We start from the raw sequence: 12,290 nt of genomic DNA on the forward strand, positions 1-12,290 counted from the left end.
AGGACTACACTAGGCAAGACGTCCTAAGACGCCTCCCAAGGGGACCTGATTTTTGGAGTCCTCAAATACGGCCTGAATTTCCTCTGCCCTTCCCTTCCTCTCTGGCTCCCCCTCCCATTCACTCCCTGCCACACATACACACACACACACACACACACACACACACACACACACACACACAGGCCACCAGGGAATTGCCCCGCCTCTAGACTCCCAGTTCCAGGACCACCGTGGCTGTCAACGAAAGATGCCAATCACAGGCAGCCTAGCTAGATCCCTGGGAGTTGAGTAAAAAAATCAGATTGAGGGCAGAAGGGAAAGGAACATAGCAACGTCCAGTGCAGAAGAAAGCTCTTTATCCAAATGCAGATAGAATTCCGAGCAAGGGATCAGCAGGGTACCTCCGACTACCCGGTGGACGCGGAGCACCACGAACAGGAACTTTAAAGGAATTGAAATCTGTTGCGTGTTCCACTAGAAATACTGTTTGCAAGGCACAAGGTGTCTTTTGGTAGTGAGCACCCTCTGCGCATGCGCAGGTCCATTCGGGAATTACTGCCCTGCCGCCGACTAAGTTGCATTCCTTGAATCTTCGCAGAAAAGACAATTCTTTAATCAGAGTTAGTAATGTGGACAGCACAAAATCGAGAGAGTTTGGGACTTCTCTCTTTCCCTGTGATGATTGCCATGGTCTGTTGTGCACACAGGTGAGCTGATGTTGAACGTCTCTTTTTTCTTGGTGTTTTTCTTTTTTACATGCTTGCTGGAACCTTTAGGTTGTTATTTGGGGGTAGGTGTGCGTATCTATTTTTATGTCTGCTCGCAGCTTATTCTCATCCTGAATACGGTCCCTACTTCTTCCCTTCAGCGCCAATGAGCCCAGCAACATGTCATACGTGAAAGAGACAGTGGACAGATTGCTCAAAGGATATGACATTCGCTTGCGGCCGGACTTTGGAGGTAATGCTTCATCTTTTTTTCAACCTGTAACCCATACCTAGTTCCCCCTCCTGTTAAACATAAATGTCCAAAAAACATCGTGTCATTTCGTGTGCACTACGCCCTACGCCCTGAAAACACACACACACACACACACACACACACACACACACTGTACACATACACCCCGGACCCCCGTCGCAGGTGGAGGAAAAACCCCAGGCAAAGCCGACCTTCCCGGGTCCGACACACCCTCTGCACAGACACCGCATCACGCGTGTGCCCACACCTGCTTCCCCAGGCTGTCCCCTGCAGGGGGTGGGGGAGGGAGGGAGCCCATTCAGAGGGCGATCAGCGCAGGGAAGCCCCCGCCCCTCCCCGGCCTGTCACCGCTCTGAGAACCTGTCCACAATGTGTCCCACCTCCCCGGCAGGGCCCCCTGTGGACGTCGGGATGCGGATCGATGTCGCCAGCATAGACATGGTCTCTGAAGTGAACATGGTGAGTGGCCTCCCGCCCAGCCCAGCGACCGGGCATACGCAGATGCGAAACGGGCCGGTCCGCGTGCCCTCTGCGTTTCATCGGCGGTCACCGTGCCCCAGCCCCGGGAGTCCCCAGTCCTCGCGCGCTCCGCACTCGGGCACACACACCCCCTGTTGCCTCTGGTTGCGTTTTCCGCCCACACACAGGCTACTGCGGAGCTCGGGTGGAAGCGTGCTCGGCGCGATTTGGGAAGGACGCTGGCTCTCGCGCCCGCGGACCGGGTGGGGCGGAGTCTGAGGTTACTTTGCCAGGGTTGCCTCTGGTGTTCCGAGGCGAGGGCGCCACCTGCCGGCGGCCGCGCGGCCTGCACGGGGGTCCGCGGACCGTGGTCAGCAGCCTCCACCTCTCTGGGCGCGGTACCGGCAGGCAGCCGGCCGAACCCACCCAGGCCCCGCTACCGAGCACGCAGACGAGGTTTCATTGTCCCTTCCTCCTACCAGCCTCTAGCACCCTGTGTGGCAGGAGCAACAGGCTGAGACAACAGCCCATGTTTATTAACACGAAAGTGCTCAAGACAGCTTCTGGGGAGGCCTGCTCTGCTCCCAGGTGGGGGTTGATGAATTTGTCTTGCTGCATCTTGTAAACTTAGGGCCGAGTTGTTGTTTTGCTTTACCCAAGAAACTTAAGCATGGCAAAAGGCCTGACTGTTGATTAAAGGGACAATGGAGGGACTGGGTGGGGTATGATAGTAATATAGGGGGAATCCTTACATTTCAAAGGGTTAACATTCTTCTATTTCCTTTTTTCTCATCTCTTTCTGAAGCTGTTGCAAAATGGATTGAAATCATAGCTGTTACTTTCTCTATTAGCTGTTTCCAACCACTGTGGGGTAGCAGTTTTCTAGTTGCTGGAGTTTCCAACTGTTGGCTTCTTGTAAGGCAGAGGGAAAAGCCTGTTGCTTTTCTAGAACCAGCCACCCAGGGAAAAACTAGATCTATGGAGCAAAATGCCATTTTTAGACAGCCTGATTTATTTAAAGTCTAAAACAGTTGGGGATTTTATCACTTCATAGCTGTAAAGGCTATTGAATTGTCATTTCATTTCATTGTTAGTGTGTTGTTTTATTTTATTATGCTAAGGCTTAAAAATATTCTTTTTAGGTTATGTCAGGGAAGAAATAAATATGTTTATAATCTATTGAATAGGATTAGAATAGGAAGTGTGACTATTAAATTTCTGTATTTTATAGTTGTAACTTCTCCTGCTTTAAATAGCTTGTTTAAAATTCTATTTTAAAATAATGTCTCTGATGGCTGTATTGAAAAGAAAAAACAATTTAAAAAAATTAATGCACAATGAATATTTCCTGACTTGGCAAAGATTTTCAAAAGACTGAGTTATTTATAGTATTCTGTTCACATATGTATTCGAACACAAAGCAACCAAAAACACACTATTTGCAAACCCTGGGGAATGTAATAACATGTGCACATATACAAATTGTATTTAATCCATGCCATTGCAAATGGATAAATCAGACAATGAATTAGTTTAACAAGTTGTTTTTATCACATAGATAAATGATTACATTTTCCTTTTCAGTCATTTATTTTGGCACCTGTCAGTATGCACATAGATAATTCAAAAAACAGGAGAAGATTCAGAATCTCAGGAGGCTAAACAATGCCTTTGTCAGTGGTCCATTTTCTGTAAAAAATACTATGTTTTTCAGAATTTTTAAATATGTGTGATTCTCTTAACTATATTTACAAATGACTCTTCAGTTAAAAAAAAGAAAGAGAATTGAATAGGGATGTTGCTCTTAACCAGAATAACTACCATAACAGAAAAGCACTGTATAACCCATTGTTCAACTGAATTCATGTATAAGCTCAGAAAAAAGATTGATTTTAATTACGGTATCACTGGAAATAGCACCTAATGATGGAATAATACAGTCTGTTTACTCATTGCACCATGTGTATCTGTATTTGATAACAAACAAACCTGTGAAAAACATGTTCTACTAAAATACCTATTATCTTTCCATAGAAAAGCAATAGGTATTCACTCTAACAGTGTTAGAGACTTGATGAGAAAATAGAAAACACTAAATATTGAAAAATAAGAATCCTTGATTTACTAATTCTTTCTTGTTTCTCCTTTTAATGAGAGCTACCAGTAAGACCCAAAGTTTATTTTATCTTCTCTCATCTATGACACAGCATAGAAATAAATACATTGGAAATAACTCCAGGAAAAATGGCAACAAAGGGAAATTTTAGGATCAAGATCTCTGTATAAACACAATCTGAATGGTTAGCCATGGCTAAGAGCATCTTTTACAATATGTTCTGATTTTTAGAGAATATAAGTAGGGTTGAAATGTCATTAGGGCATAAGACTCAGTGCTTTTTATTTTAGGCATGTTTCAGTACCCTGATAGGCAGGAACTGTGGGGGTTATTTAAAAAGAAATTTTCATCAAAATTAACAAAAAATAAGAACAAAGACTATAATAAAAATGGTTTTAAAGGAAATTCAGACTAAAATCCATTAGTAAAGCATTGCTCATTTTTATATTTTTATTCATTACCATTAAATCACCCACCCATTCCATGGTTGAGAAAATGACATGATAATTGTACATTACATTAATGGGTTTGAGAACTAGGTTCTGTTAATTTTTGTTCTTTTCCTACACTACCCTCGGTGAACTATAACTCCATATTGGTTTATAGCATTATTTGTTTTGAAGACTAACATAACATCAAGAGTATTTTCTGATTCATGTCCTTATGAATATAAGGATATAAAATGTTTTTTTCCACATTAAGAAAATAAAATAGAAAGCTGTTACAGTCAAGAATCTCCACAATCAAGAATTGTTGGTTCTGAGCAGGGAATGTAAAACCTATGAAGAATAATTCTGATGCAGAAAAAAATGCTGTACTTAGCAGCAAGACTTTTCTTTCAGGAAATAATATTATTGATTCAATTAGGAAGGACTTTTCTTCTCCAATAATGGCATATATTTTGCATAAGATAGCAATTACATATCGTTATTTTCAGAGCAATCATCTTAAAAAACTACTGTGATGTACATTTATTATTATATTAAACCCTTGAAATTTCTCTTACTTTCTGCGAAACCATATACCTTCTGCAAAACTATATACACACTCTAGACTGACTAAAGATGAAAACAGTTGGTACCAAGAGGAACTTCAGCCTCCAGAAAGTGTCTTAAAGTAACCCCTGATGTCTGCTAGTATAAGCCCAGTAAGATACATAATAGTAAGCAAACCTTCTCTTTGTTTTTAAAAATTTATTATTTTTTTTATATTGAGGTGCATACAATAAAATGCACAAACCTTAGCATACAGCTTGATGAGTTTTGACATGTGTATACAGTCATGTACCATCACCTAGACAGTCAGGTTTTCTCTTCGAGTAGTAGATGGCAAACTATGATATTAACTACCTGCAAACAAATGGTTGAACACTTGTATTTCAGATTCTTATGACTAGCTCTTCCTTCTTATTAAGGAGATGGCTTCTGATGATCAAGTAGGAATTCCAAGCATAAAGCTCTCTGTCCCTGATCTAAATACACGATGGTGCAAGTGGCCACTCTTGGAAGACTTTACATCTATCAAGTCCTGACTCAAAGTAGCTGTTCTCAGTAACAGATAGCTCTCATGCATTCATTGTTTCTTTCCTTCCTTCATGCATGGATGGGTGCATCAGTGAATGCTTTTATAGGCATTAAAATGAACAAAAACAACCTCAAAAAAAAACCACTAAAATGAGCCAATTGCCTAAGTAATACCCAAAAGAAAAGTAAAATAAACATAATTTACCAAATATCTATTGTTAAATCATACTGTTGTTTCTGTTATTGTAATATTTGTTTCCAGAAGTTTCCTGTATATACTTCAGTTATGTCTAATTACAATCATCTTGGTAACACAAAATAGTACCACCTATCAGAATCCTTTTTCTCCCTACCATTTCTTTAAGTCAGTGCTTCTCAATCTTTAATGTGTGCCTGGGTCACTCTGAAGTCTTAAGATGTTAAAATGCAAATTCTGAATCAGAGTTTCTGGAATGGGGTCTGACATGCTGCCTTTCTAACAAGTCCCAAATGATGCTAACTGCTGGTACCACTTCCAATACATTCGTCTAAGATGTAATGTTATTAAGAAATGAACATTTTTTTCTCTTGAATTTCTTTAGGAATGATATTATTTCAAAGTTCCAAATTAAGTTTCAACTTAATTTCTAGGTAGTAAAACAGTTAACTGTGCTTAAAAGGGAAAATTAGTAATTGATGATAAGAAACAGGACAAAAGTAAGAGCCTGGATTGATGGGGCTTAACTTAAACTAATAAGCAGTCCTCCTAACTGTGTCAATACATATGAGTCAGCCAATCTTAAATGATGGCTCTGAAAATGTTGCCAAGCACAGGAACTTGGACAATACTATCCTGCTGTTTTACAGAACACCAATGACTTTTCTGCTTCAGAATAGACAACATTGAAAACTGGTTTTCCCCCACCAAGGAGCTTGGAATAGCTTTGTAAAATACCCTAAACATACTCTTGCTGCTGTCAGTAAATTCTCTGAGGTTATAGTAGAATTCCTTAGAAGATAGAGCAAATAGGTCAATACCATTGAAAGGCAGGAACAGATATCAGCAGTTAAATAAAGATAAAAGTACATTTTTTCCCTTATATCATATAAGGTATCATACTCAGTAATAAACCAAGTCTCACTTTTAGATGCTGGGTTACAAATACCTTCTGAAAAAACAGAGAGAGGAAAATCTTCCCTTTGCCTTTCTGTTTAGAGATAACAGAAAGATCTTTTATACTCTAAGTCATATCAAAGCAAGCCTATTCAGATTTTTTAAAGTGTGAGCTCACATTTGAAAGCCTATGTGCTAAAGACTATAAGGCCAGACTTGGTCTTAAAGTCTGTAATGCAGTGAAAACAAGTAGTAACATTTATAGAACACATTTTTGTATGAGATATGGTTATCAAACATTTTATATTACTAGCTTATTTAATCCTTGATTTAAGGTTATGTAATTATTATCCTGGAGATATGGATGGAGACATTGAGGTGAGAGAGGGAGAAACACTTTTGTGTTGAGAGAGGTTAAATTGCTTGCTCAGAAATTCTAGAGCTAGTAAACAGCAGAGCCAGAATTGGAAACCAGGCAACCTCCCATCTGCTAAGCAAGTAGAACAGCATTACTGGTATTCAGTTTGGGGACTTTGACTAAATCATTTGAATTCTCTGGGCATCAGGTTTCTCCTTTGTAAAATGAAGATAAATAACGTAATTGCTCAACCTCTTTGCAATTCAAATTATCCTATGATAAAAATTTAAGAATTTTAGACTGTCAAAATTAAGATTTGTCCTCTCTTAGTCTCCTGTTGGAGTCCACCTTATTCCATTGTATTCTCCTGTTAGATGTGTCAGTCAACAAGCATTTATTGAATTCCCACTGAGCGTCACTATGGTAGTCTCCTAGGAACATTGCAGCAATGACTATGTATAATCCGGGGCCTCTTGAATCACCATTTTAATTGGTCATGGCATTATCATCCATTTGTTTTTCTCAGTTAAATGCATTTCTAAGGACAGTAATAAGAAATGTTGGATCAATGGTCTTCAAAATGAGACTTGACTGATGCCTGGTTTATACTGTATTGAACATTGGCACCAAGACTAAATTGGACGCATTTCCAGCTGATTCTCTCCATTGTATTCAAACTTTGAACATTGTTCCACTACTGCCAAACTAATAAATTTTTCAACACTTAATGTGAAACAGAAGGAAACCATGATTTTCCAGAATCTGAATATCCCAAAGGATTTACCCAATCCACCTAAAATCTTCCCATTGGGTGGTCTGGGAACAAAGGTAAATACAAGATGTTCTTTCAGCAGAGCATCACTTAGTATTGGTTCTGTAAGTATTTGAGGCTTTTGGTCTTGGCACCCTCAAAACACACATGAATCAAGTCTTGCATTATCCAGGAAGGTAAAACATTTCAAAAGATTAATAAATGGTATTAAATCTTTCCAACTGATATGAGTTTTAGTAACTCAGTTATTATTATCATTCTTGAGAATAATGGGAAGATGAATGGATATGTATGCTGATAGTTGACTAAGTGTTAGTGCAGAGTTTTCCCTGAACTTTTTCAGAGCACTGAATCCCATTTGTCATAATACCAGGATTGAGTCTCTGCATTTTAGAGTACTGTTTTCAGCAGATTATGCATTTCATAAAATTTCTTGACTGCTGTCTACTGAAGGAAGTTGATAATCATAGCGCATAACAATCTATTTATTACCTAGCACTTGACAGAAGTGCTCAAGAAAGGTTGACAATTAATTCCTATCAGTGGTGATAACTTAGAAAAAAGGCTGGCCACAAAAAAACATGAAAAATGTGTGGGTTTTCTTTTGTGAGCCCAGTTACCCAGCTCTAGAATTCTCACAGTCCTCATTATGTTCCACTAGTAGTTCTTTCTGCTATCCCTTCAGCAAATGCCTGATGTATTCCCCCACTTGCAGCCCCAATAAAACCTATCACCATATTACATATTTAAGATTAAAAGACATTTTTCCAAGAGCACTCATTCAACTACTCTAATGAAGAAAACAAATGTGGTCTCTGTCTTTGTGGAGTTCGCAATTTTTTAAAAACAAAACTAAACTAAAATCTCTATTCTTGGAGCAAAGATTTTTCTCCTTTGGAATATTTTGAAACATCCATAGTTATCTTCGTCTTGGGGTGTTTTGGTTAAACACATAGCTTTCAAAACACTTTTTAAAAAAAATCATATCCTGAATTGGGCTCTAAGGATAGAAGTATGACTAAGACATGTTACATACCTTTAAATATTTTACAATGTATAAGAATATATACACAGAGTTATTTTAAAACAATGTGGTGAGTGATATGATAGAAACATGTATGTCAGTATTGGAAGGGAGCACAAGTTTCTCAGGTGTGGTGAAGAGTTAATACTTGAGATGGATCTTAAAGAGGAATAGAAGTTGGCACCATACAGAGGCTGCAAATGAGAAGAAATTTCCAAGCAAAAGGAAGGGCATGGCATTTTCAAGTGTGCCTGAAAACAGCATGGAGAGCTCTTGGGAATAATAGGTAATTCGCTGTTATGAGAACTTAAAGGAAACAGGGATGATTGTCAAGAGATAAGCCAGAGGCAAGATAAGCTAAAGGGAATGTGTGGGACAATGTAATGGAATGTTCTCACGGTGTAGAAAGAAACTCTATAAACATGTATTTTTTGTATGTGCAATGACCATTTCTGGGAGAAGACGTAAGAAATAAGTAACAGTGGTTGCCTCTTGGAACTGGAACCAGGGCTAGGAATATGACTTGGAGTGACATTTATATGCCCTTTATATATATAGATACGTTTATGTTTATATGTTGTTTATATGCCCTTTTGAGTTGTTTGATTTTTAAAACTCTTTATGTAGGTTTGACACTTTCACTTTAAAAAGACACGCACACAGAGACAGAGACAGAAGGAAATGGTGGAAATGATGCTGGAATGTGTATGCTGAGGACATGAATTATAATCCTGAAATACAGAAAACCTGCTAAAGGTGTTAACAGGTGCTATATTTTGCATTTCAGGCAGATCATCTGGTAGTTATGCAGAGGAGGAAAGAGAGAAGGCTAAAACTGAAGGCAATTTTTCTAGTTAAGAAGCAAAGAGGGTATTTCAAAGTCCAGATGAGAGATGATAAATGCCTACAATTAGATAGCAGCCTTATGAACGAAAAGTTTACATATATATAAATATATGGACATGCGTGGCACCAACTTTTTGTTCACCACTGAAGTGGGTATATTTTCAGAATTTAAAGAAAATATCAGAATATGTTGTTGTAAGGTATTCGTGGGCACTCTGAGGTCGAATATTGGAGATTGGAACCATCCTGAAAAAGACAAGCTCCTTGGTGATTCTTCTAATTCTGTTCACAAGTAAGGCAAGTTCTGCAGGGAGAAACCCTGAGGCCCATAAATGTGGTGGCTGAAATGGGCCCCTGAGAAATATGGAGAAAGGGTACTGGCCAAGAAAGAGAGTGCAGGCGACTTCAGTGTCTGCCAATATTGTCCTTTCTTTAGGATGACCTAGACTCTGATAAGATTTAGAACGTACTTGTCAAATTCCCCCAGAGAAGTGATCTTTGTACTCTGTTTAGTTGTCTTGGTAAAACCATATAGGTGGGAACAAAAAAGGTATATGGGGAAGCCACTTACACACCCTCTGCTCCCTTCTCTACCATGTCCCTAAGACGATTCAGAGTCCTTCTGGAGCATTGTGTTTCCATGTGAAATCCCATGAAAGCAGTGCAAGTTCTGGTAGAGAGTGCATTCGGTGAGGAAATGAGATGGGGTATAAGGGACAGCGCAAGTGCAGCCAACAGCCTTCCCTAAGGAGTGAAGCTTAGCTGCCAGGAAATTAAAAAGTGATGCCCAAGAGCTTTGCAGAAGAACTGAAACATTTGAAAGGCCTGGAGAGGATGATTTTAAACTGGAATTAAACAGAGCCCTGTCCCCCACTTCTGGAAAGAGGACACCCATTTAAGCAAAGGCACAGTCATAGATTATATTTTTCAATGTAATAAAGAAGGTAGAGAAGCAGCTGGAGAAACAGATTCAAAAAAAGGGTTCTTAGGTAGCTGTTAACATTCAGCTATTCCATCCCTACCTCAAATACAAAAGTGTCTGGGGTAAGGCCCTTCAAAAACAACAGGTTAGAGGCTAGCTACCACGCTCACTGAATGGATTAGTCAGGGAAGTTGCTGGGAGTGAATCCTGCTTGAATGAGAGGGTTTCTTTGGGATCCTTCCCAAAAGCAGAGGAAGAGATCTGTTGAAAATTCAGGGTCCCTACCTGCTCCAACCCTCTGTGACTCATGGAGAGGTTTTTTTCTTCTACTCTATTATTTTCAAGGGAATAATATACAGTTCTCTAATCAAGAGAATAGCTTTGTAGTTTCCATAGAGACAGTCAATGACACTTATTTGAAATCCTACTTGTACCTAGAACATTTTCTCATGTCAGAGGCCATCATTTCTCCCTCCCACCACCTGTAATACCTCTTCCACCAAACCCATCTAGATCTACTTCAAAAACCCACAGGAAATCATCTTTCTCTTCTGGAGCCTTTTCTGGAGCCACACTAGAAAGAATTCTGCTGCAGAAAGTGTATAGGGCATTAAACTCATCAAGACTCCAAAAAAGACAAAAGACCCAATATAATGTAATCATCATCTTTCAATCCATACAAGGTTTTTATTAACCTTGTCTTTCTTCCCTGTACTATGTGAGCTCCAGGAAGTTTAGAATTATAGTCTTTATGTTCTCTATGTAGCCCCTAGCATATTATAGGGACTTAATAACATTTATTAGGATTCTAAAATAATTTTTCTAGTAAAAAAAAGTATTAGTAATAGCATTCAATTTTTTAATTCAAAAATTAATAGTTTCTCTGTCAGTTCTGCCTTATACCTTCATCTGTAATTTTCCCTTGTGCTGATCATGAATCATGAACCATTTCCATAGAAACAACTTTATCATATGGCACAGCCAGTTTCACAGGCACAAAAATCATTTTTCATGACAAATTTCAATGTGTGTATATATATATATATATATACACACACACACATATTTGTGTGTATATACGTATACATATATACACACACATAACTTCTCATCAGCTTTAAAAAATGATCACTTTTCATTTTGCAAAATATCATCTCTATACAGGCTCCTGGACTATCAATATTTCTGGAAACATTAAAAAAATTATTAAAGAACAATTTGATTGGTAAATGTAAAATGAATGGCATTTAAAAAGAAGGAAAATCAAACATGAAAGGTAGCATGTGAAAAGAGGTTCACCAGCCAATCTAGAGAGGTTTTGAACAAGATAAGTTAGATTTGAAAAGAGAACCAAGGAACTTTATCAAATTTGAAAATATAAGTCAAAAATATGCCTAATCAAGACCTGTATCATTTAATATATATGTATATAGGATATATCTGCACCTATGTCTTTATCTACCTACTCAGCTTTGCTGTAATTGTATCCTTGCCACTACATGGTATGTTTGCTTTCAAATGTCAGCTTTTGTCTGCAGCTTCCACATCCACACAGTCATTTGTCATAACCAGTAAATGTGTTAAATCAACTACCACATTAAATGATGACAAAAGATACTTTCCACAGATGTCACCACCTTTCTGCCCTCCATCCCCAACACACACACACAATTTAGCACATCCTAAAGAAGCAACTGAGAGAACAGAAATCCCATTTCAAGCTGGCTATAGACTTGAGGCTGATGAGAGGAGAGGAAAAAGATGCCCTATAGAGGTTAATTTGGTCAATTGAAAACTGTTGGCTTAAAGTGGTGAGAAATGATTTTTAGAAGTTTTTAAGTTGGGGATAATAGGAGGAGGACAGAATGAAAAATTTTGAGAGTAGAATACTCCCAGGCTGGAAAATCATGGCCATCCATTGGTGGATTATTGGTGCATATCTCCTGTGTCTGTGCAAGCACCGCCCAGGGAGACACCCCATAAGCTGTGTTGTCATGAAATTTGAAGAAGATTTCATAGCCTGGTTCTCGGAAATTATAGAAGGGAATGACTTTTAGGATATTGCAGACAATACCTGTGTTCAAAATCAGTCGCAGGTACATGGGGGCATCCTAATGAATTATGTTTTTGCATAGTCACCATGCAGCTTTTCCACAAACTGAAGGATTTGCATCTCTGGTTCTGCAAAATGGACAG

At 38.8% G+C, this 12,290-nt stretch overlaps 1 protein-coding gene across 1 annotated transcript in view; it reads left to right on the forward strand.

The window, feature by feature from the left end:
• Positions 1 to 223: 223 nt before the first annotated feature.
• Positions 224 to 12,290, forward strand: part of GABRB1 (gamma-aminobutyric acid type A receptor subunit beta1) — a 353,576-nt gene continuing 341,509 nt past the window's right edge. Inside the window, exons 1-3 of the mRNA XM_057502193.1 lie at positions 224 to 707; positions 869 to 960; positions 1,373 to 1,440. Of these exons, the coding sequence (XP_057358176.1) occupies positions 628 to 707; positions 869 to 960; positions 1,373 to 1,440 (240 nt within the window). The 5' untranslated portion in view covers positions 224 to 627. The remainder of the gene's footprint in view (positions 708 to 868; positions 961 to 1,372; positions 1,441 to 12,290) is intronic.

This window comes from Manis pentadactyla, chromosome 5 (genome assembly GCF_030020395.1).
Source record: "Manis pentadactyla isolate mManPen7 chromosome 5, mManPen7.hap1, whole genome shotgun sequence".
Lineage (NCBI taxonomy): Eukaryota > Metazoa > Chordata > Mammalia > Pholidota > Manidae > Manis > Manis pentadactyla.